General features: G+C 40.4%; 1 protein-coding gene across 1 annotated transcript; it reads right to left on the bottom strand.

Moving 5' to 3' along the window:
* Positions 1–875: 875 nt before the first annotated feature.
* anxa5a (annexin A5a) lies at positions 876–25477 on the bottom strand. The gene is made up of 12 exons (XM_030062680.1): positions 25322–25477; positions 14401–14485; positions 12481–12575; positions 10765–10878; positions 8150–8240; positions 6948–7027; positions 6499–6549; positions 5184–5277; positions 4026–4121; positions 3747–3805; positions 2720–2842; positions 876–935 (listed from the first exon to the last, which is right to left on the bottom strand). The coding sequence occupies exons 1-12, from the start codon at positions 25475–25477 to the stop codon at positions 876–878; spliced, it is 1104 nt and encodes a 367-aa protein (XP_029918540.1).
* Between the last annotated feature and the right edge of the window lie 1132 nt (positions 25478–26609).

Below are 26609 nucleotides of genomic sequence, written 5' to 3'. Positions count from 1 at the left end.
GGAAACACACTTTGCTGTTTTTTGTTTTTTAGACTTCACTGCCACCCTGTGGTCCAACTTCAGCAAAACGGAGTCATTTTCAATCTACTGACCTGAGGAAGCAATTAAGTTCGACGTCAGCCACATTTATGCCGTCAGGGAGACATGCAGGCAACAGACGACTTCATATATGAGTCAACAAACGTCTAATAGCATCACATTACTTATTTCTCAGCGACAGGCATGTTGCTGTCCGGATCAGCAGTTCATTTGTAATTAATGAGAGCAGGACCGTTGTTGACATGAAAGCTTTAATTATTCAGCAGCAGTATTGTATTTTCGAACTTGCATTTAACTCGAGCAGTCACACATGCCCAAGCAAGCGAGGTCAACATTTGCAAACACGGCGGGGAGATGTCGCCTAAGAATAAGGTCAGATGACTGAAGCAGGACAAGATTATGCATTCCCAAAAAACGTTTGAACCATAATTTAACTTTAATTATTTCAAATGCACAAATTGTTCCATCCTCAAAAACACAGTAAAGGAAAGATCTTAAGGTAACTCATTATTGTAGCATAACCTTTAATTGTGCTCTGAATACATGTATTGATGTAAAACTGTATACTGTATACTGCTTACATTATGTTTTAGATTAAACAAAAAACAATAGGGCAAAGCCTTTGAGACAATGTACTTTTAACTGCTCTTCCTGCCTCCCCTAAGACAGTGCCATAAGTCAAAATGACACGCGATTTATTCACATAAATTCAATCAATAGCAAACCAATGTCAGAAAGAATCAAGACCTCCGGATCAATAACCTCATCTCCACTTACAGCTGTGTCTTGCAGCACCAACACAGTGCTGCTGTTCACGCCATAAAATACCACCGTCATTAATCATTTCCGCCACAGAGGTAGAGCAAAGCTTTGCAGTAGTCTCCCTTCGTATCCTCCTGGGGGGAAAAAAGGAGAAGACACCTCATCAGGAATAGAATCAGTCTTAGTCAAGATTCAGAGGGTCAGTCTTTATTTCCAGGGAGGAACAAGCCATGATTCAGCATTTGCAGGGAGAGCATGTATTCTGAGCATCATGCTGTTTTTTTTTCTTTTGTTTTTTTTTTTTTACCACGCTGGGTAGAATAAAACACCTGTCACCACGAGTGGAAATGACTACATTTCCCTACGGAGGCCCTCTATTCTTACAGTCACTGCAAGCACAGACACCCACTAACTAATGCATTTATTATGCACCCTCAGTAGATTTATGTCAGCAGTGACTCAGTTCTTTCTCATTTATTTCACCAGGGGCATTTAATTTCTTCACTTTTTTTTTGCATCATCTGTATAGTTTATGAAAGGGGTGTTGAAGATGCTGCTGGTGAAAAAACGGATGAGGTGGGAATTTAGTGAGTTACAGGTTGCCGAGTCTATTAAGGTGCTCTGATCAAGAAGAGAAAGTTAGACGCTGTTTCAGACTGGTAGATAAGAGTGGCTGCAATATTAAATAGTCCTCCCTCTCGATCATGTGAGGCTCCAGAGCACTGGCAAGGGGACTGTGCTTCTCTGCAGGCAGAAAGAGCCAAAGAGCCACAGTTTTTAACAGGTAAACTTGAAAGACAATGAGTATGTACAGAGTATTAATGGCAGTGGCCTCTTGTTTCTTTTATTTGATCATGGCTTTTTTTTTTTTTTTTTTTTTTTTTTTAACCTTAAACGATGCGTTGCTGCTGACGTGACATACACCTGGCCATTTTTTTCTCCTTACTTGAATTCAAAGTTGTTCAAATTGTTAGTGAAGTTTATGACCTACTGAATCATTTCACAAATACACCAACAAGGAAATGAGGAGTCTGATCTTTGCTCTGGAAGTGGGTGCTGTGTTTTGGGTCAACAGTGATTTGACAAGGTCGAAGGGAAAGTGGAGCTGTCCAGTGGGAATGAGAGCAAAATCCGATTTAAACCAGGGAAAGCTAAGTGACGGGGTGTGAATGATTTAACGGTACATAACCTTTCCGAAGCATTATGTACTGGCTAAAATGCTTTCCTCAGTATTTCACAACAGTTTAATCAATATTTAATGATCAACCTCCAAAGCGGCACAATAGCCTGATAATTGCATCAGTTTTTCCAAATGGTCAGTGCCTCATATTGGAATGAAAGGCTTCTCTTATCTGCTGAGGTCTGATGATTGAGGATAGCAATACCTCCGTGCTGTGAGAACGGTGGGCCTGCAGAGATTAAATTAAAGTGGGCTTGTGTGAAATGTGGGGAATCAGCCCAATCAATCTGGACAGGGCATTTAAAGGAAACACCTATTCCTATTTCCCTAACAGACCGCTCCATCACTCCACTGACATAATTGTTTTAAGAGCATAACTGTAGTAAAACCCAGACGGGGCTTTTCAGTGCATTCAGAGGCCACTACAGGCAGGATGCAGAGGAAAGACTGAGCAAAGATTTTGTGGGGAATTTGTGCTTTAAAAATCTTGCAACAATACTTTCTTTTTCCCGAAAAGCCTGAATAATTCATCATGACTTTATAGTTAATTCCATAAAGCGCCAGAGTCACTCAGTGGGATCTTCAGAATCATTAAGAAAACTGATTATAGCAATAACTGGCATTACTTTTCCAATATGCCAACTATGAAACACAATAATTTGTCATAATTATCAAGTAAGTTGGTTATGATGATCCAATTAAAAACCAGTATAAGCCAGTGGAAAGCTTTTACAGTACCTGAATAGTGGTGTAAAGGGAGGCGCCATATAACTTTTTGAAGCAGGCTCTGATGTCCAGCATGTCCACCTCGCTCCGGGACACCATGATCCTCATCAGGGTGTCGTCATCAGTCCCAGCGCGCTAAGTAATAAAAATGAGATTGTAAATTGTAAATTTTTGATGAAGGCAAAGAGCTGCAGGCATAAATGCTCTAACTTAGTGTACTGAGAGTGGCTGATTAAGGCTTGGAAAAGTTTTAAAAAGTATGTTCAGAAAAGTCTGCTGGTTCTGCTTGGTTGCTTGTGGAAAACAAAACAAGTAATCAATAACAATAATAAAAAATTTAAAACATGTTCATAATTTATTAAACCAAACACAAGCTCTGCTTCGACACCCAATGAGACCTCCAGTCAAGGCATTCAAGAAATTATTGGAATAGTAAGTGAGCGGTCTTTTTTACTTTTCTTTTACTTGGGTGCAGAAATTATCTTTCCGCTTGCAGCAGCGAAGACAAAACACGTCAGAGTCTACAGACTGAAGATGTGGGGATCTATACATGGAGATACAGATCTGGCCTGAGGGGACACAATATAAAAAAATCTCCCTCTTAGCAAGCCATTTAGTCTTTTATTGAGTCATTAAATCTTTTTTTTTTTTCATCAAACCGAAATTGGAAAGTGGAGCGCATCGACACGAAGCAGGGTCAAACCTGGTCAAGATGAGGTGAAATTCTTTGGTTATGAATTAAAAAGCTAAACCACAGTCTCAACTCAGGCTTAATATTCAGACATTTCTTTATGTTCCCCATGAACACCAGAGAAGATAAATTACAGAAAAGAGTGCAGACCGGTGTGTTAAACTTTGCTGAAGTTACAGGTACTAGCAAACCCCAATCTCATTTTGAACTCAGCAATCTTTCTGTAAAACTGCACATGTTTTCTGATGGTACATATTTCAATTTTGACTGAGACTCTTTATATGGACATGTACTGTAACACAAAATGGCATGGACCCACACTGGACACTGGGGGACACTGATACCTACCCTCATAGAGCCATAAAGAGCCTCTGCAAAAAACGTCGGGACACTCCTGGCACACTTCACTGTGGATAAAACACAGCCACAAATTTTCCTCACGTTGATCTATCGGTCCGTTGTAAACAGTATAACGGCAGCGTCTTCTACTTTCAAGTGTTACCTTATGTTGTATTTCATTCTAACACGCGTGTCAGGAAAAACCCCCTCTGAGGCCACAGAGTTGGTGTTTTATTTGTCTGGCTTCATGACGAGTCTAGTATCATTCAGATAAATCATGGCTCTTACCAACAGCCACCATTAAGCTCTCCAAGTTCCCAGTGGTCTCGCCTTTAACGCTGTCCTCTATATCAGAGCCGGACAGCTTCTTGTAGGCAGCAAACACTACGGAGACCAAAAAGTCAAAACAACATTTAGATTTTTTCTTTCTAATAGTCAAACAAACCTCCACTATTAAAAAAGAGTACACTCAGCACATCTGTGTGTCTGCATTGGAACAAAGCATTTGTGGCAGCCTTCAGTATTTCAGTATTTGGCATCAAAAACCTGGATTCTTCTTATGCTTTCTTTGTTTTGGTATTTTGATTGTACTGCGTTCAAACTATGACAAAAAAAGGTGTACACTGCCAAAACAAAAACAAAAAAAATCTCTATATTGACAACTCATTTAGTCTCATTTTCAGCCTTAAATTTTTGTTTTTCTTAAAGGAAGTGAAAAAATCTGAGGAAATCCCACTTTCCAAAGCAGCATAAAAACTATATTACTTATAAATATGTTGAAACAAGGCTAAATAAGGCAGATTAGGCCACTACTACCAAGAAAATGACCTTGATTAAGTTGATTAACATTAGAAACAAGTGGGAATGTGTTATCCCAGTGACAGAAAATGGAGATTTTATGCCTTTTAGCTCACTGCCAGACAGTTCCCACTTCCGTAAATATGGCATCATCAGAGCAGGTAACTTGACTTTCAATAACTTTTGTGAAGAAATTAGGCGATGAAATGACTGATGGTGGTGTAAACACTGTGGCCTGACAGTAACAGCAGCCGACAGTGTGTCTGTATCATGTTTGTGATGTGTTTGTGCGTGATGTGTTTCTCTAACTATGAATCCAGATGGAGAAAATAACTATTTGCTGCTGGACAAACATCCGGTATTACACATTTTGTTCATTCTAAGGTTCAATCAAACAGTAATTGAGCCATTTGACCCTGTCTGCTGATTTATACTTTATGCTTTATTCACCTATGACTCACAGTCTGGCTTGAGGAAATGAGGAGGTGAAATAATCGAGCACTGTACGTCTAGATCATGAAAGAGAGAGCTGGGGATTAGAGAGGCTAGTGTCGCTCCACTTCACCGGGTTTTAGGACCAAAATGGCCAGCCGATACAGAAATGCCTCCTGACATTCAAATGCACTGGCGCAATTTATCACGTCTCACCTTCCCTGAGATGCTCGGCGCTCCTGCTGCCAAGAATTGTGACGAATTTTGCTTCATCTGTGCCCAACTTGCCCTCACCGGCAGCATACAAGTCCTAAAGTGATTCACACACACACATACACACACACACATGCACACACACACAGCAACCTTGAACAGTCATGGCTTAGCCAGAAGAGAAATAACAGTGCTGATGTGGGATTTTGTACTGTTCTTCATATCCCATACATTATTTCCCTCTAAGTATGTCTGCCCTTACAAAGTCTACCTCAGTACATTTCATTCTCATCAACAAATCGAGAAGTGAACATTCATCTTTATTCATTTGTTATTTCTTTTTAATCATACACTGCTTTTTCTGCTTCAGTTGATCACAGAATGTCCCTCCATGTTGTTGGACTCCAGCAGAAGTGTAGTTATTGATTATTTCACCAGTCAAAGAGGACTGGCATCATGGTAACGCGCGGTTAGACGCATGTGGGATCACTAAACATGGTCGGTGCCCAATACACAAGCCAATATCAATAACAAGGAATGGCCCCACAGAATGGTCTGGAATTTAATATCCTTAAATCAATTTATCATATTGACCACGCTTCACAGAGCGCTGTTATGTGCTTGTAGTTTTCATGGCCTTTGGTTCTCTATAGGATGTTGGAGAATTTCCCCAATAATACAGTCGTATCCTTAACATGTTGACATTTGAAGGAAGACGGGGGAATCTAATTAATTCTGCTTGGCATCTCCCTGTTGTATTCTGGCTTTTGTTCTTGTCTTTTTTTATATATATATATATTTTGAAAGGTGCTGCATGTAAAATTTTACCCTCAATAAATCATTACCACTTCATTTCTGAGAAATTCGTGTATTTAGTGTAAACAAGTGAGGGCACTGACACAAAGGTTGGCAGTCTCTGTTGCTGCATTTTACACCATGTGCCATTGGGTCAGAATGTGAGAAATCTACTGGGTTGTTTAGGACAAAAAAAAAAAAAAGAAATTGCAACATGAAGAAGGTACTCGGCATCCAGCACATACTTACCTTCACATTATCTGCAGCTTATGTTGTCAGCGTGCATATTACATGTTATCAAGGGATGTTATTGGCTTTAATAATTCTTTTTGATTAAAAAAAAATGCGGACAACAGGGAACTGAAGGCTGACAAGTGGCAGCATCTCCTTTATGGCAGGAACCAACAAACTACAGGAAACATTTACAAGAACCGTCATGCATAAAATTGAGAAATTTGAAATGCTGTGTTTCTAAAGCAGAAACTATGCAAGCTCTATCATCGTTTATGTCATTTCTTCTTACCTTGGCGTCTTTCTCAATCATCCCCTCGTCTACGCCCTCCTTCTTTTTACCCTTCACATTCGGACAAGTGATCAGTCAGGGACAGACAGACAGACAGGCAGGCAGGTAGACAAGTAAACAGACAGACAGATGGACAAATGAGAAAGCAAAAATAGGTCAGGGTGGATGGAAACCCGGTGACGTCAGAGCTGCTGACAGCCTCTCAACCTGGCAACCCGTGAAGATTACATTATCTGCCGAGTCTCTTAGAAGATTACATTTCGGTCTGTAGAACAAACACATTCGAGAAGCCCAGTGTGCGGGGCATCAGCCCACACACACCCTTCACCTCCCCCTCCTCCTCCTCCTCCTTCTCTTCCCCTTCCCCAATCCGCCCTTAAACCTCTCATGACTTTCTAATGGCATCACTGGAGCTTCTCATTATCAAGAAAAGCAAGATGAGTCTGTACCTGGAGGAGCATCACCAGCAGATCCCTATAATGCCCCGACGTGTCACCGCAGATATCTTTCTCAAGCTTCCCACCGCAGTCTGTAAGAAAGAGGAGAAGAGGGGCGGGAGATTGCTTACCCTTCCTCCTCACAACAATCATTAAAGGATGCAATCGACCCCAGTGGGCTGACCTCTGTTTTGCAGAATGATCTCTGATGGCAAAGATTTCATTAGCCAGCTAACGGACGGCGTGGCCTTCTCTTTTGCCCGGATCAAATAAACTGACCTATTTGCCTTTGGCCCTTTGTGCCTTTGTTTTCACTGTCGTGCTTTTCTGCAGCAGACCTATAAAATGCAGCTCCCACGCTGTTTTCCATTACAGTTGGTGGATTTCAGGTAGAAAGGTGTAGAAAAATCCCATTTGAGTGGGTCAGGGGACTCCTCATAAAGCATATACTCAACTCCTCTGTATTGCAACATAAAGCCAATGGGTGCTGATACTGTACATTACAACCAGCAGCTTTGTCACTGTAAACACCCACATAATACTCCCCACCTCTATAACAAAACCACATGGTTCAATACTCAGCTGATGAACAGATAAATCCATCAACAAATCAGTAATCAATTAATGAATTGGTCCAGAAAGGTGCAGATCGATGGATAAATGGATATGCCAATACATAAACGAGTCAACCGTCAGATAATCAAAAAATAAATGAGTGCAAACAAAATTAAACAAAAGCGTAACATACAAATACATTTTTCAATAAAAAATGATAATAAAACAGTTTTTAATCATTTCACACTTAAGTGATTAATTATGTTTTTGCCTATATCTATATATTTCTGCTCTATCTCTATCTCTATCTCTATCTATATAATTCTAGTCTATCTTTATAAATAAGTGTTTGTCTAATATACATATAATTGATTATTACATTTTTTATTTGTTTCTGACAACCTGCAAATTTGCTCCTACAACCAAACGGACTACAGGATAAAGATGCTTACCTGGCCGGTGACTATGACTGAGCAACTGATTGCCGTGTTACAAATGTTTATAAATATATATATATATATATATATACATAAAGAAGTTTTTTTTTTCTTTATTGCTTTAAAAAGGGAAATCGTCTTGACCTAATCATCGATGCATGCTAATGAGTTGCAGAGTGATTGTGTGTTTGCTGTGTCTTATGTCATGGCTGGGTAACTCACCTTTCTTGTAGACTTTGATGATCTCCTTGAGCTGCTCACTGGTCCTGGAGGCCAGGATCTCGATCAGCACCTGGTCGTCGGTCCCAGCGCCCTGGGGAAGCAAACACATCAGGTGGGTGACCTCTACAGAGATTTTAACAAATGTCATTTTCAGTGCATATTCTAGTTTGGGACAATATGCATTTGTCCTGCACTGTGTGTTAATAGCAGCACGAAATGTACTGATGCTCACATACAGATGTAACCTATGCCAAACTAGACACATAAAAGTTTAAAATGTGACATGCACTTTTTAAGAGTGCAGACTAGGAAAGCTAAAAGTGGCGAGTGAAGAAAAAGAAAACAAATAGCAAAGAGACACAGCACATTTATGAATTATGTCATCAACAAATGATTAAACTAATGTAGAGAGCGCTGCAAAGAATCAGTATTAAGGTGCAGTCTCTCATGCCTCAGTGTAATTAACCATTATAGCACAAACATGTCTGACATACCAGACAAACCTGAGCAGGAGTCATATTAATGTAGAGGCCAAGTTATGAGTTCTTTGCCTTCACTGCAGCTGAACATTTTTTTCACATGGGTAATAAAACAATTAACGCATAATGAGAGATAAAAATTAGTTTCATTTGTGTGTTATGCAAAGATCTGGGATTTGTTAATGGCACTTTCCTCAGGCAACTTGCTGAAAAGTTGATGGACCTTGATTGAAATTTTAAACATTAGAGCAAAGTCTCTTGCCACTCAAAAAGTGAGGAAATGTCTGACAAAACCAAATAAATTAAGCATTAAATCTAAGCTTCACTGCCTATTTAGAAGCCACGTTGTGTGTCCACATGCTGTGCCTGCACTCTGATGGAGCAGCTCATTCTCTTGACTAATGTCCAGCGCAAGAGATAGATATGAAGAGAAACAGTATACAGCACACGGGCTAATGGTGTGTTGGCCATTATTTTCCTCCCAGGTGTTATAGGATGCATTCAAGCTAAAGACTGGATATGATTCAAAACAGAAACATGTCACGGAAAGCAGTCTCATTTGTCCCAACTGTCCAAAGACAGTAAAGGGGGAGTGGTGGAAATGACACACTCATGCACAATAATAAATAATAAAGCATTCACATTTTCTGCATTTTGCATTTTTGGAATTGTTCCTAAAACATGGGCAAAATTTGGATGGAAACATAGCTGTAAACATAGTAAAGGAGTTAACTAACCAGGAAAAACCATAAAAAAAAAAAAAAAAAAAAAAAAAAAAAAAAACAATCCTGCAGGTTAACTGAGCTCACACCTCTCAAACAAGCCAGTGGCCCTTCTCAAGCCTCAATGGCCCTGTTCACATGGGAGGTAAATATGGTTTGTGCTGCACATATTCGTGCTTAATCCACTCAAGTTCGCATTTGGTGCAATTATCAATCGACAAACATTTAGCAGTGCCAGTGAAAAAGCATTAGAGCAAAATGAGCCTTGTATTTGTAGGCCTATTTTTATCTGAAAATATGTGGGCTCCTGGGCTTAAAATGACACATAAGCAGTTTCCACATGAAGCTAAAAGTGTTAAAAGCTGACTATGAGAAAACAGTGAACAATAATAATAGGAGATGCAAAGGAAGAAAACCACTGAAATACACATTCTCAGTCCGCTACACATGCATGTGTGCAGGGACACAGAACATGTGCGACATCTGTTCATAACTTTGGCTGTGGAGCCTCATAATGTGGATGTGCATGTGTCCTGTGGTCCTTTACTAATGCTGTCCTGTTTGAGGACATTTCTACGGAAGCCCTAAAGGGCCATACATACATATATTTTTTTTCCTCCGTTTTCTCGTGATAACGAGATAATTCCTCCGTTTTCTCGTGATAACGAGATAATTTTCCTCCGTTTTCTCGTGATAACGAGATATTTTCCCTCCGTTTTGAATGAATGAATGAAACGTGATAGGCCTGAGATTTCCATCATACGTGACATGTCATGCTGACTGACGTCTCCTTGGACACATAAAGCAGGGGTCACCAATCATGTGCCATGGAGGGCCGAGAGGCTGCAGGTTTTCATTCCAACCAAGACCTCCACCAGGTGATTTCACTGATTAGCTCCTCCTTTCTGATACAAGGTGAGGTGATCAGTGAAATCACCTGGTGGAGGTCTTGGTTGGATTGAAAACCTGCAGCCTCTCGGCCCTCCATGGCACATGATTGGTGACCCCTGACATAAAGCATAAAGCTATTTCAGCCTGTGTCAGGCCTTGATTGAACAGATAAGTGATGCGGTGATCGATATTCTCCTGCTCCTCTGACATTGCTACACTGACTGATCCTGCAATGATTTAATAAACTAGACAATCGCTTTGTTTTCTCGAGATCTCGATTTAATCATCTCGTTATCACGAGAAAACGGAGGAAAATTATCTCGTTATCACGAGAAAACGGAAGAAAAATATCTCGTTATCACGAGAAAACGGAGGAATTATCTCGTTATCACGAGAAAACGGAGGAAATAAAATATATGTATGTATGGCCCTTTAGGGCTTCCGTACATTTCCACCTGATTGTTATTTGAGACTAATAGACCTCGTGACAAGTGGAGCAGTTGAGGAAATGTTCATAATCTACCTTCAGAGCTTTGCGCAGCTGGGCAGCATCGTAGGACACAGGCGGGGTCATCAAGGCCACGATCAGATCCTCAAACAGCCCGCCCAGCTCCGACTTCAGCGCACTGACCAACTCCTGCGAGCAGAGGACGGCTACCAGTGATTAGAGCATCAATATTAATAACTGGATGTGCATGGCACTTCATTTAGCAGCATTACAGCACTGTAAAGTTCATAGATGAAACATATCAACAAGTGATGATAGATGGATAATAAGGAAAAGAATTATGCTTTTGCCTGCATTACACCCTCACCTTCATAAATCGGAAAATTGAATTAAATTTAATACTTGAGCTTACTTGGTTTTTTATTCAGACAAGTTCTAAAAAAGTCTTGGGGTTCCGCTCAAAGATGAATACAAAACCTTGAAAAATAAATTCACTGTTCTCAATTTAACGTGATATGGACAAAATTTCACTTTTAAACCTTTAGAGAAAAGCTTGACAGCTAATGAAAACACAAGGGTACAGAAAATTCTTCATAGGCCTGACATCTATATTTACTGCGCATTATTCCCCTAAACTACCAATTATGACACACCAAGGCACATCACTCACAGAAAGCCGAATCTAAAATTGATTTCTATACACAATCCATCATGGATTTGGGCTTTTCTGGAAGCATGACCTGAATGGAATTAGAGGAAAGAGTGAATAATAGCATATGGGCGTGTGTTTGTGTGTCCAAAACAGCCCACAGGATCCTATAATCTACTGCAGGTGCGAGGCTGATGCAGTTCAATATATAGAGAAGTCCAGCAGTCTTCTGTGTGGCAGATGATCTCTCAGGGAAAATTCCCCCGTGAAGTCTTATCGAGCCAATTTACAAAAATTCTGCCGATTCTCATTTCACTTCAGCATCACTTTTCAAAGTCGACCCCCTCATTCCCATTTATTTTCCAGATCTATTAATAGTAAAGTCGAGTAGTCAAGTCCAATTAGCATATAAAGTGCTTTCAACAAACAGGTTTGTCTGAAGTGTCGGTGAACATCAGTGCACAGAAAAATGAGAAATATAACAAGAAAGAGGAAGCCCTTTACAATTAAACCCACTTGAGCATACTTAATAGTAATATATAATAGTAACTGCTGATTAATTATTGAGTTAAATAATTAATTAATCGATTAATTCATTATGATCATTCCTGGCCTTGCATACAGTAAAAAAAAAAAAAAAAAAAAAAAGGAGAAATCACTCCACTCATCCTTTCTTTGTCTAGTGCATCAAAATCAAGTTCACACTGAAAAATAATAAAATGAGTTTCCAAACCTTTTGAATATACGTTATTCCTAAAAAATATAATAATATTAATAAATCAATAAAACAATACAAACAAAAAAAAAGTTGAATGAACAACTTGAAAGCCTTACCTGTGTGTGACCCACTGATTTTTGTGTGTGTGTGTGTGTGTGTGTGTGTTTGTGGTAGGGGTGGGGGTGGAGGGGTGGTTATATGACAAAAGACACAATAAAAGGGACATTAGGAAGAAAAAAGCTGGAGTAAACACACCCATCTACAACAGCAGACGGCTCTGCCCCCGGTGAAACCAGGCCAGGTGTCATGCAGGTACCGTCGATGAGTGAAGACGACACGCCGGCTGACACGACCTGTAACCATCCATTAGTCTGGCTGTTTCTTGTCATCGCTTCTCTGTTTCATCCCCCGCGGCTTGGCTTACCTTTCCGTAGCTCTTCTTGTAAGCCGCCTTAATTTGCTGCCGTTGATCGTTGCTGCGTGAGGTCAGAAGCATGAGGATGGCATCTTCATCCGTGCCTGGCCCAGAATCCAAATAAGTGTTATTATCCAGAAAATAAGATTGTGAACTTCAGGTGATGCAGCATAATGACATTCAAGGTGCCAGCGAACATCTGTTGGAATGTGGGTGAAGAATAAAAGGGCCTTTTCAAGTTATTTTCAATTCAAACTTGTAAGGGCTAAGTCAATATTATTTTGTTTACATCTACCATCCAGTGAAATGTATATCCTACTCATCAACACAACGATAACTGATTGACAGCACGCAATATTCACCTAAATGAGCAGAAGATCGGCATGTGAAAGGAGGGGAGATGAAGACAATCTATCAATCAATAGCTCCTGAAAGTCACCAGGACCTCAGGGAAAACAGCTGAGATAGACAAACAAGCCGAAGACAATGTGTGACGTTTCCTCGGAGGATCAAATTGCAGAGTCGTTTCAATGCAATTATCCCATAAAGCCCAGAGCAAGCCCCACATCCAATAGGTGGTGAACTCTGACGAGAGCCCTGACCGTAGACATCCTGAGCTGATCAGCACTTTTGTCTTTTGCTTCCATGATTGATATAGTCCACTCACTAATGAATATTTTCTGTAGAAGATTAGGAAAACTGGCAGGGAGAAACGGGAACGTGGGGGGACAAGGTGCTGGGACGACTTAATCCTCTGCCAGTAGGAGTGTATTTTGCATCACCATACTGTGTGACGACTGATTTTACCCCAATGACCACAGGAGGACGGACGTTCTGATGTACAGTTTTCCGTTTTCTGTCTCTGTAATGGATATTGGCACCTGAGACGGGAAAATGAGGCTCAAAGGATCAAACCACTTAAGAGCAAATGAAATGAAATGTTGTGTTTCCAGTTAAGATTACACGTAAGACAATCAGTCTTTCTTACACCTGTTTGTGAAAACGTACAGTAGCTTTTCATTGACTTCAGTTAACCCTCACAGTTCACTGGTAATAGATATTACTAAAGCCAGAGAATTATAATAACAAAACAGCATTGTCGGGACACGATGAGGTGGATTACACATTTTTTCCACCTCATCCGGTAATATGATATAATTTAAATTTATCTAATATTATTTAGTTCCAGTTCCAGGATAACCAGTAGGAATAAATGCCACTTTTGAATAATCCCTCCCCATGCAATATCCTGCACCAATATCCCATGTAAACTTGAAATAGATCTAATTATGGGAGCAAGATGTTTGCAAAATGTCACTCTGAGTTTGAAGCAATAAGACATACAATTTTGTCAACATCTTTGCTGCTAAGTGATAATTGCTGTGGTGTTTCTGCACACGGTTTTCCTAGAGATCACATGCTAGTCAAATAAAAGTGGCAGGACGGTGATGTCTTTTTCCTTAATGAAGTTTTAGTTTCTGTAGGTGGCACTCTTTCCTTTGTCTGTTCAGCCACGGTTATTTATTTGTATAGAAAAAGTAGTAATCACTATGGAGAAACCTGGCTTGGATGTCGAACAAAGAAAGTGTGTGCGTGTGTGTGTGTGTGTGTGAATGCAGGCCTATGACTGGAGATATCATATTGGACACGCTGTCATAGATGCTTTATTGAATTAAGCCCATGGCACGTCCAGGAGGCTCAAAAGGAACTTGCGGTGTCCCACAGCCTTCACCGTCCTCACAAAGTAATAAAAAGCTGAAAGGCCTTCCAGGGTGTACAGATTCAAGTCTTGGGAGAGCTGTTTGTCTCCAGAAATACAATGCCACAGCAGCAATATGCTGTACATGACGTATTAAAGTGAACCGCGGCATGGTGTGTGTGTGTGTGTGTGTGTGTGTGTGTGTGTGTGCTCGTCTGGAAAACACTGACCAATTCCTTTCATGGCTCTGTGGAGAACCTCGGCATCGTGCTTGGCGTTGAAGTTGACAAAAGGTTTGACGCTGCCTCTGTAAGCCTACAGGAAAAGACCAACCATCAGATAAACATTTAATAACCGTTAATTTATTCATTAAAAGCATGTACACCTGACCAGTTCACCATTTCACTTGTCTGCTTCACTATGTGCCATATTGTTCCTCATAGAATTACATTTATGATCAGCAGAGCTAAACTGATATTGTTTGCCAATATATTGGATTGATATTTGGCTTTCATTAAAAGTTTGAAATTGTACAGTCAGTGTTTTCCAACTCTGATATGATGCAGTTTCCTGCCAGACCATATCTGCATAAAAACAGCTTGTAAAACCTGCAACTGCATGGATGATATTTACTTTGCACATATTTTCAGTGTTTTTCACTGAGTTTTTGTGAATTAATTCTTTATTAAAGGCAGTACGTGAGAATCATGTACAGCTGAACAGGTGAGGTGGGGCAGCTAAACATAAAGAGGTGCTAACCCACCTAAAAAGAATTTCCTAATGGTTTCAATAGAGCGTTTTAGTGTCTAAAAGCGGGTTCAGAGCCTTTTCCACCCTTACAAGGAGAAAACTCTGGGGGAATATGGCTCATTTTTGGGAATAAACATGGTCATATTTAAAGATATTGAGTATGAGTGCAAAATAGCCGCTACTTGCAGTCTCAATATAAACATTCCTCACCTCGACTGTACTGCAAGGAAGAGTAAACTAAATCTGGGTGTTGTTTTGTGTGCAGGAGAATAAAAAAAAAAAAAAAAAAGTATGTCTTTGCTCACTTGGATTGTTCTCAAGGGCAAATGTCATTTGTGGAAAAAGCAATAAAACATCTGCTTCTGCGTCTGCCTCTCTGGGAGCTCTGCGCAGGTGGGAGATGTGCAGGAATATTGTCTGCCCCTCCCCTCAGCGTAGGTGTCTGTTCATAATTCCTGTTGTTGGTCATCTGTTTTGTGTGTGTCTCAATAGCTCCTGTGTGTGATGATTTACTCAAAAAGAACAGCGCGACCCCGAATATTGGGAGCGTTTACCTTGAGGCGTCAGTCTCATGGCGCTGACACAGCCTTGATCTTGTCTGCATGCACGGCATTGTCATATTATTGAGTTTATGATGAAGGCCATGATCTCTGTTAAGATAACATGCACCTTTTTCCTGCGGTAAAATCAATCATTCACAATCTCAGCATCAGAAATATTTCAAAATCATTGGAAATCATTACTAGAATGCGGATGTTCCACTTTCCATATTTCCTGAAACAATTTGTGTGTCTTTTGCAGATGTATTTATGACAACTATTTAATGCCAGAATGTGACTGTCACTCCTACTGACAAATTGCAGCGGTCATGTGAAAGCCTCACAGCTCCAGTTTTGGATTTTTGCACATTCTAATTTTGATTGAGAGATTATTAGTCGTCTTTAAACTTAGACTTTTGGATTGCTTCTCAACCCTTTGGATAACATCAAAAGTGCAGTGCAGTCGCCTTAAAACTGAACGTGTTTTCCTTACATTCTGAAAACCTTACATTTTGAAGGCACAGGGTTTTCATGGCAATAGCAAAATGTGGATTCCTGATTGGAGAAAAAGTCTTTGTTTTTTCATTGAACATCAGTAATTTCAGCAAAATTGTGGAAGAGTTCTGCACTCTTTTGAGGAGGGAGTGACCAACAAATGCAAAGTGGGTGTTTGAGCAGAGTGGGGAAATGTCATTGGCTAAGTTATTCTTGCTAAATCAGCTGTTAGTCATTGTTAATTTCACCAGCCATAAAGAATCACTGTGTCTGACTATATCAGTTTTTCATGCAGCAGCAAGTGTGCCTGTGCTTTATTATTGGGAGCTAAGGTGCCATCAGAGAGCATTGGTCTCTATCTGATGTGTTCAAGTGTCAGGTCTCCCCCACTGAAACTGTATCCGTGTGGGGATACACTAGACAACCACACAACTGCAGTTTCCATGTGAACGGTAATACAATATAGTACAAATTAGACCACTGTTGTCACAAAAGTGTGGACTTCCCTTCACCTTGCGTCTTAAATCAACAGCTTATCAAGCTTTTCAAACTAAATTCCTGCAGAGAGAGGGAGCATAAACTCAAGTCGAGGATATCAAATGAAGCTGTTCCTTCTTTTGTCGTGCCAATGCTTGTTAGCCCTGCAGGAGGGCTGGCTGCTGCAGGGTTGTACTAATGAGTGCATCCTCACAGCAAGTCTTCACAGTGAACTGAGGATTCAATTAAATTTGTGGGGAGGCATATGTTGAGAAGTGCATGCATTTCAGGGCTGTGGTGACAGCTATTTGTGATGGGTATTGTTTAAGACTGACCATGCGGTGTTGGTCCTGAACTGGCCTGAGAAGGGATTGACCTTTGCAGAGGCAAGACACAGTCCATTACACAAAATGCAAAGTCAGTTGCTAAGGCACTTTGATCTGTAGGAATTTGCTTCTCATGTAGCTCATAATTTAAGGTATTCCTAAAATGTGCAAGGGTCTTCTTTACATTTCTTGCATTAGATGTATTTTTGAGGACTAGTCCAGTGATGGCAAAATTAATAAAACAAAAGGGAGTACTCACCATGGCTGATGCTGATGGAAGAAATCAGACCCAAGCTGAGAGAAGGTGGAAAAGACGAAATAATCCTAATCACAGGGAAAGACGAGAGATTACGTGAAGAGGCGTTTATGTCTAAAAACGTTATGTCAGTCTATTCACTACACTGAAAAATCTCCCCATGTTAACAGGTCATTTAGTCTCATATTCAGTGTGAAAAAACATGTTTTTCTCACCAGTGAGAAAAGTGAGATGAGATAATCCCACTTGTTTCCAAAATGTATCAATTTGTCTCCAGATTTTTCTGGAATCAAGAGTCATTTTCATGATACTAGTGGAGGGATCTGACTTACTTTGCCTGGTTTCTAAATGCTTATACTTGTTTCCATAAATTTCCATAAATTTAAGAGAAACTGCATTGGAAACAAGTGGGATTATTTCATCCCACTGGAAGATTTTTCCACTTGTTTTAAGCAAAACAAGATTTTAAGACTGAATATGAGGTAAAAAATGACTTGCTACCATATCAGCTCTGCTTTACCAATACTGAGTAATAATAGTAATAATAGTAATATCTCTGTAAGTGGTAAACAGTCTCTGTCTTACCAACAGGTGAAGACTCCTGCCCTCAGACGTGCCGTGTGGCTCCGGTTGAAACTCTGCACTTGGACTCTTAAAAACTGCCGCCGGCTCCTGTGAAGAGGCCGTGGTGTGGCCTCCGGGGAAAACAAAAAGGAGCACTTCCTCATCTACATGCAGTGTTGTCTTTCACTCACTGTCAGTCAGGTGGGAGATCATGACTTGTCTCTTTTTACAGCGTCTCCTGTCTCTAAACAGAACAGAAATTAATCAGTTTTCTAATTGCTCGTGTTCCAGGCCATCCAAGAAGGTCAGGTATCCATTACTGTTTTTTTTTTTTTTTTTTTTTCCTAATCCTAGATCCTAATCCTCTCCAAAAAATGTTGCCACATAGGTGAAGTTCCAGTTATGGATGAAAGCAGTTCCAAAGAAGTTTGTAAATTACCAGGTTAGATTAGGTTTAATTAACTTAATTTGCTGGCACAAATGATCGGGAGGGCAGGGATGAAAGGATAACTTCTTTGAATTTGCCTATTTGAGATGCATTTTGTTAGAGTAACCATATTTTTGACCAACATACACATGTCTATCCTCTACCAGCAGTGTTGGGGAGTCACTAGTTATATGTAATCAGTTATGTAATTACCTGCTACTAATCACAATGTTGGCGATAACAAAGGGTTACATCTGGATATAGTATTTTTAGTAAAAAGCTTATATGTAGATTATAACATTCATTATGTTGCTTTGCATCTTTTTGTCGTGCAGGAATGCCTTTTTATGGCAGTTTTCCAGATTTCCAGACAACATGGGTCAGCAAAGCTGCCGGGACAAATCTGAGTGCAACAGCATCAAGGGCAGGAGCATCTCTGCCTCTAAACGGGCTCCATTCTTTGGCAGCACACGCTTAGATTTTGTTTTTCTTGTTTGAAGAGCCTGCTGGTTGTTGTCTGCCAATCAGATCAATGTCCACTGGTCTGCCAGGCCTGAGACCAGCCGACCACGACAGGGCGGCTTGTTGTTTGTGATCTACAGACTTGTGATTTGTTTTGGTGGTTGTGCGTAAAAATCAAATCATTACAATCTTACTTCAAGTTACCCTGAAGAAGTTCTCAAAAATGTCAGTCAGTGTTGTGAGGTTTACACAGCTTGGTTTAAACTTATGTTTTAAGACTTAGCTTTATTGTTCAGTTTAAAACATTTATCAGAAAAGTTTTTATAAAGATTATTGTTTGGGCGTCTCTGCTTTATTAGACCGTCCCAGTGGAGCGAGACAGGAAAGACGGGGCAGAGAGAGAGGGGATGACATGCAGCAGGATCTGGATCGGATTCAAACCCAGGCCACTGCGGCTTAGGCTCAGTGTTCAATTATGCACAAATAAGTTAAGCTGAATAAGATAACAAAAAAGAAAACAAGCTTTAGCCAACAAGACAAGCTTTAGTCAACACAGCCAACTATAGAAGCCAAGATTTTAAGACATAAAGAAACCTTTGGGGAATAATGCCATTATTTTTGAACTTTTTAACTGGAGCTCATTAAGGTGCGCATGTGCAATACTGAGCGGGTGGCGAACAAAACAAAAAGTTCCATGTTGCATCCGTCCCTGATATTTTCATCACAGCTCTCCCTTAAAAACTGAGGGGAAGAGAAACAAGAAAAAAAAATCAAATTATACAGATGAGAAGAAGAAACACCTTATAAAACGTATCAGATGACCTGATATGCAAGCTAAAGAACATACCCAACCTTTGATCTGGCTTTAAACAAGGTTTTGATGTTCACATTAACAATTTAATTGCTTTCGATTCATTTGCATTTTGAATTCTGCAGTGCACAGGCCTATTCAAACACAGATGACATGCACGTCAAAACAAAACCGTATCAGTTTGTAGGAGTGGGTGTCATTTCCTCAAATGCCACATGACTCATTCTGCAATGAAACTTCATTTAACGTGTAACTTTTAATTAGCTGGTGCTCCCCCTCACCCTTTATGTCTCCCAGTGAGAGTCTCACGTCCTCCAGCTCTGAAAAAGCTTATTTTGTTTGAGCTAAATTTGGCAAGAGGCACGCTGGCAGAGAGGAGACAGAAAGACAGGGGTGTTTGATAGCAGCAGAGGGATCAGCAGAGCGAGGCGCCGACATGCATCTCACATAACATCACTCCTGTCCTCCTCCCAGCAATTCTTAATTAAAGTAAGCAGCTGTGAGAAGATCATGTGGTGTCCCTTTACGTTACGCTCGACATTTCATCCCGTGGCTTTCAGTGTTGACGTGGAGCCCATTTCCTTTAACCACAAACAAGCAAGGACACCAGCAGCACATAACAAACATGTCAAACTAAATGGGGCTTTCTTACACATAAATGAATGATCTTTGGGTCCACTGACATCATGTCTATGCAAAATGAGGGGCAATGTACCACCTGAGATATCTGTTTGAAAAAAATCTCAGCCAGGCAAACATTTTGTTGCTTTTCATGTGCAATATAAGGATGACTGAAACTGCATCACACCGTTGGGTGAGTTGCTAACGGAGGCAGATTCAAGTAAATCACAATCAGACACAGTGAGCGGTCACTGGTTCCAGTTGGGAACCAGCAAAGTGACCCGGGGCTTTTTAAATTTCTCTATTTTATGCCTCCTCGTCTCCTCTCTCCTCCATCCTGTTGCCTGTGACCCAGAAATCGATCTCAGAATGCCATCTTGAAGGATGTCTTAATCCTAAAATACATCTGGAGAGGAGAGGAGAGGAGAGGAGAGGAGAGGAGCGAGGAGAGAGGAGGTTTGCTGAAGGAGCCGTGAGGGAGGAGGCACAGGTATATCCTTTGCACAAGTCTTTCCATTTTTTTTCCCTGGATGATTGATGTAGACTGTAAATTTTCCACCTACTTTATCTGGAATTCAAAATTATAGTAGGATCATTCAATAAATGTTAGTGCAGTTGTGTTTAGAGATTTTGATGAGTCTGTATACATCAAAGCCATAGGGGAGACTGGGGTAAGATGAGCCATTTTTCATAATTAGGATCATTACATCAAGGCAATCATAGTTTTGTCGCTAACTAATATATCTGCATATATTTCAGGATGTTGTGCATCTCTTCAAACAAACACAATGAGTGTAAACATAACTGTTTCCATCATATACCATGTCCAAAAAAAAGTGGTCTCGTGGCACAACTTACCCCGTGTATGGGGTAAGTTGAGCATATGAGTGGGGTAAGTTGAGCCGTATCCCTACTCACCCCCCACCTTCCTCCCCACCTCCATCCTACCCCTCCCTCACCTTCTCCCTCCCTAAATAACAGTCACTTCTTCACATTCATGTGTATTTTTATGTATTAAACACAATTCAACAGGTACAATAAACAGCTGTTTTAACATGCCTTAAAGTGCGCTTGGGAAGAGAACATGAACAGCTGTGTTTCTGGAAAGAAAACACTAGAACACTAGTTTCTTGGTGTCCTTGATGACAGTAAGGTCAGTTATGAACAAATTGAATGTAACACGCCCCTGGCTTTCACTCAATATTCCACCTGTCGAGGTTGCAGGGGAACACAAATTGCTCAGACCTCCTTGCTGTACCACCAACTCTGTGAGGTTTGGGGAGTTTTAGAGATTTAATATTTAACCCTCGTAAAGGCTTAAGGGGTCAAGCTGGTGGCTCAACTTACCCCTGGCCAAATGGCTCAACTTACCCCAGAGCTACCATTTTGACTTTTTTAGTCCCCACAACTAAAATGGTGCACTTTTATGCTAGGTTTATGACCTCATGTTGTAGCTCATAGATACCACAACTGATGCATAAATCAGTTTAATTAATCAGCACAATTTAAAATGATCTATTTTGGTCTTAACACAATTCTCATGAAACTTATGATAGACTAAATTTACTTTCAAGAGTAAAAAATGTTTTTTCAGAAATAAATGTCTAACCACTTTACCCATGTGGTTCTTACCTTCACAGACTCCATGAAATGATGCCTTCCTCCTAAATATTTGGTCACATGATCAATATTTTTTACCGTTTCCTAGCAACAGGGGGTGGCTCAACTTACCCTTTGGCTCAACTTACCCCAGTCTCCCCTACCCGACTTCAAACAGTTTCCCAATAAAAACAGTAAATGCAAAATTTATGAAATGCAAACTGAACTTAAGGTAGACTTTAAAGTAGCTTAGGTCAAATTAAATGTATATTAAAAGTGCATTTTAAATTATTTTATTTTATTCTATTTAAGTAATATTTTATTTTATTCTATTTAAATTATTTTATTTTATTTTATTTTATTTTATCTTATTTTATCGTGTTATCCTATTGTGTATTTTACCTTTTTATTCTGCTTCTATTGTGTTATCTTGTTGTGTTTTATCTTGTTGTGCAGCACTTTGGAAAACCTTGTGTTTGTTAAAATTGTGCTATATAAATAAAGTGGATTGGATTGGATATTTCTGTGTAGTGAGGGTGTGGACACTTCTCCAGACAGTTTTTAGAGGGATGTCAGTGTTCAGGTTGAAAACACAACTCACTGTCAACGTATACCACACCTTGGAATCTGCTAGTAAATTTCAGATGAGCTACATTTCCAGTACCAATAGATAAATCAGTGAATATTATTGTGCAAAACAATGTTTCACCATGACTAAAAGCAGAGTACACCTAAATAGGCTAGACGTAATTACTCTTGCATTTTCTCATTTCTGCTTTTCCAAACACTTTAGTAGATTTTAAATGAACATTTCCTTCATTCTTGTAATTTGATTTGTTAGTATTTCAGTACCAGTTGAAATATTAGGCTTCAAGTGTTTCCTGACCCTCGGAGGCTGTGTATGCATCACTCTGGCTCATTATTGTCTCAAGCATCATTCTCTCACCTCACTTTATTTTTTTCTTAGATGGAGGATTGGTTAGGAACATTATGGAGTCTGCTGTCTCTGGCCTGGTCCTAGGGGTGTAGAGGAAGCTGATGACAATATTGGTGAGAATAAAGAGTTTTCAAATCCCAGAAACGCCCCTGCTGTTGACCGCTGGCGAGTCTCAGCTTCCAAACTTAATCAATGTGCCATTTCCATTCATGATCAGTGCGTCATGGGACAGCAACTATATACCAAGTTGTGGACAGCTCACTCTTCAGGCGCTGACTGACAGACAGTAAACTCCCATCATCAATAAAAAAAAAAAAAAAAAAAAAAAAAAAAAAAAAAGCATCTCCAGACACCGCTGGTCAGCTGTGTTTGTATCTTCCTCTCCACGGGGGCTGGGTGAGATCAAATGGAGATCAATTTCCATTTCCCTCTGAGAGCTTCTAAAATCACATCATAGCATTTAGAGCAGCTTTATGAGACTGCTGAAATAATGTGCTTGACTTAATTTTACCGGTGGGATATGACAGCAAGAAGCCACAGCATTCATTCAATTGATCTCATTCCCACGTTGGGAATTTTGCACTGACGTCACACAGACCGCACAAACGTGACCTAGAGGACATGATTATAAAAACAGCATTACTTCAACACACAAGCGATGATTTAAAGCACACTCAACAGTTAAATTGCCTTTCCTCCAAGTGACATCCATTTGACATCCTTGTTCTGTTTTGTTTTATCAGAGGGGGAACACATTAAATGATAAATGTTTATCCAATTCCTAATATTTGTGTGGTGCATCACTTTGCTGTATGGCTGTTTCTAACGCAAATTCAAAAGGGATGTTGTGGGAATAGTCCATTGGATTTTACTGCCTTTTCTTTTTTTTTACAGACATGCTTAAGTCTTTTCTTTTTTTTTTTAAAGCACATCCAACCGAGCGTTTTCATCTCCTCTCCACCAAAATCTCCCTGTGAAGACGCTAAAATGCAGCCAGAAGCCAGAGAGCTGGTCCTGGTGGATATGAGCTCCATATTTTTGTAGCTTTTTCTCCGGGATATGCTTTATCCACATCTTTCATTATATCCCACCAATGTGTTCAGGTCCTCAATAGAATCTCTTTCTTACAATGCTGTGAAAATGCTGTGAAAATAATTTATATATATATATATATATATTTTTTTTTTTTTTTTTTTTTTTTTTTCCCTGCACTTTTATGTGCTGCATTGAAAGAAATCACTGCACTGTCTTGAGGAGGGTGGAGGTGATGGTGAGGTTTCTGTGAAAGGCCAGCTTAAAGTTTTATTAAGCCCTGCAGATGGCCAAGTGGTGGCAGAGGACATTTGTCATCTTAACGTTCTCTCAGGGCGGGCTGCAGGGGTCTCGCGGCGTCAGACGGTGCCACAGCTTTCATTGTAAACAACAGAGGTGAAAAATGATGCTGTCTATAGCATGCAGAGTCCTGGGATCTATATCCATGTCCTTAGATCATATTAATTTATAGGTCTGTCTTCACTGAGCAGACAGCTGCACCATTATGCAGCTTGAAAAAAAAAAACCTCAGTGCAGACCTGTTGAGGAAAGAAATGACAGGCAGAATAAGAGTGGAATCTGAGGCAGCAAGTGTCAAAAAATAAAAAAACAAGTTTAATGACTGCAATGACTGGCAAAACAGCTCTTGAAAGCAGAAGCTGCCGCATGACTTGTTGTTTAAATGCATTTCATGAAACAAAAATGAGACTACAGCAGCGAGTTAAGTTAATTTCCAAGTTTTGATTAAATGGTCTCTCTCCCAGTGGGAAGCTGCTGTTAAAGCCCATCAGTAATATTACCACCACTGTGGCATCGCATGGCATCACCCTGAGCTGCGGGTGTTTTGCTGTTGTGAGGCTGAATAAGAAAATCAACTGTTGAGGTGTAATTAACATGCTCCCCTTGGGGCTAGGGAGCTATTGATTTCTCTCAGACTGTTCAATAAAAGCCAGCCTGGCCACCTCCCACTGATGACTGGAGGGGGAAAGTGAATTCAGAAACTATCAAGTTATTCTGACTGCATACTGTGAACTTAAATGTATACACATGTGCATGACAATTTGTATAAATAATCAGAATATATTAAAAAGGATGTAAAGGCTGGATCTTTTCTCAGGGTTGTGTACATGCCAGCCTGCTCGACTTGTTTAATTTTTGCCTGTTGCCTCAAGGGTCTCATTCGCTTTATGTCTTGACATGGACACAGGACTTAAGAAAACAAATGGCACAGCTCCTTTCGTATTTTTCATTGGCGGCACTTCCTCAATACTCCCCCCCACCCCCCCTCTGCCAAGACACCAATGAGATGAGAGTAGTGCTAATTGCCTTCCTGAATGTGTTGCATTAATCAGTCCGACACAAGACGCAGATTTGCTCTTGGCTTTTGCTTTTACCCTACAATTTAGATGTTTGGCTGTGGAAATTAAGCTGACAGATGAAATTAAAATGCACAGTGCTGTAGCTGTTGCATAAGAACAAGCATTTAATCAAAGAGTGGTAGATAAGACTCTCTTTGACATGCATAACTAAGAAAGATATTTTAACAAGAGGCAAGGCTGTCAATAGAATAGACAGTGGTACTCCAAATAAGAACATGAACATTTGTTTTATTAATTCTTGTGTGCACCGGAGCCCATACCAAATAAATCAAATCATGACCACAAAATTATGTAGATCACCATTTCTTACATAAACCTGCAAGGCACATTCAAGCATTTTTTCCAAACAAAGCCACAAAGTCTCAGTCCCAGTCTCTTTTTGGCAGAGTTGTCCATCCTCACAGCGGAAAATGGCATTTCTGAGCCAGATATGGCTGCCTGAAAGAGCGAGCCGGATGCAGGGTGGTGTTCCCCACTGAGTTCCTGAGCTGCTTGAGGAGCACCCAGAGCAGGAGCAGCATGAGCAGCAGGAGAGCCAGGAGCATCCCCACGTACAGGCTCAGGTTCCAGCCCCAGCCCAGCGCCAGGGGCAGCGAGGTGGATGCCACCAGGAACCTTCTGGGGGAGGGCATGGGGTTCAGTCAGTGACCCCCCTCCCCTCCCCACCTCTTCTGAAGTGCTGTGGAGGGCTTCCCAAAACTGGATGTCTCTCAGGGTTTAGTCGGGTGCGGCACTGAGGCCACTGGAGCCATTTTTAGAAGAGGTTATTCCAAGTAGGTTGGCTATGTAATAGAATTCCCCTTTGTTTCCATGGTTTAAATCTCCAGCTGGTGAGAGGTGTGTGTTATCAGTGATGAAGTGGAGCTGTAGAGATAAAATGCATGGTCATCAAGCAGCGCATTCTTGCAGTTAAGAGGAAAAGGTGCGAATGTGGAAGTCTTTCTGCTGCTGGGCTCCGTGCCTCTCTCCTGTTAGACTCTTTGTATAGCACCAGCCTCCTAATTTATCATGATGGAGAGAGCGAGAGAGAGAGTGAGAGAGACCCTCAAACGCCATTGGCTACCTGTCTCCACTTCACTATCAGACATCAAATCACAGATGAATGGGGAGCAGAAAACATCAGTGCTACTCAATTACTCATTTGGTCTCAACTGACTGATGTGTTCATTTTGTGTAAATGATTTTAAAAAGCCATCACATGAAAGATGGTTTCTGCCATGCAACATGTTTTTCCCTCAATGACCTTCCACTCAAACAGAATTCAGTATGAAGTGGCCTGAGCAGCTTTAATAGGTCACACTACTGCCTGACCATTTTGATAATTACTCTGCCACTGATATTTTTCTGAGCAGCGTTTAGTTTTATGATCATGCTCCTGCCATTGATAAAATCAATGCAACAATGATGAGAAATTCACATGCTTGACCATGGAATGAATGTCAGTGTCTGCCTTCAAACACAAAGACTTTAAGAGGTTAGTAGCTACAGCTTGCGATTTTAAGACCCAACCCAATCAAGTAATAAGGGGCACATCTACAAAAACAGATCAATAAATCATTAAAGGCTTTATCAGTATAATTTACCAAACCAGCGTTGACAAGCATTATGCAGGCTGCTACCCCAGAAACGGAATTAAATTTCTGACTGCTACCCATTTTACATACTAAAATGTAGAAACTGCAGATTTTAAGGCTTCTAATAGACCATTCTCAATGGTGTATACAGTTTGCAGCATGTTACCAGTCCAATCCAGTCAAATTACTT

The sequence above is a fragment of the Myripristis murdjan genome, chromosome 10 (assembly GCF_902150065.1).
Source record: "Myripristis murdjan chromosome 10, fMyrMur1.1, whole genome shotgun sequence".
Lineage (NCBI taxonomy): Eukaryota > Metazoa > Chordata > Actinopteri > Holocentriformes > Holocentridae > Myripristis > Myripristis murdjan.
This window is presented reverse-complemented; position numbering and strand designations above follow the sequence as displayed.

What these genes read in the sequence shown, in the direction of transcription:
- anxa5a (XM_030062680.1), bottom strand. Translation starts at nt 25,477, where the DNA reads ATGCCCTCCCCCAGAAGGTTCCTGGTGGCATCCACCTCGCTGCCCCTG. An exon ending in ACAAGAAGAGCTACGGAAAG is followed by an intron (nt 10,879 to 12,480) that starts GTAAGCCAAGCC and finishes CTCTGCTCGCAG; the next exon opens with GAGTTGGTCAGTGCGCTGAA. An exon ending in CTCTTTATGGCTCTATGAGG is followed by an intron (nt 2,843 to 3,746) that starts GTAGGTATCAGT and finishes TTTATTACTTAG; the next exon opens with CGCGCTGGGACTGATGACGA.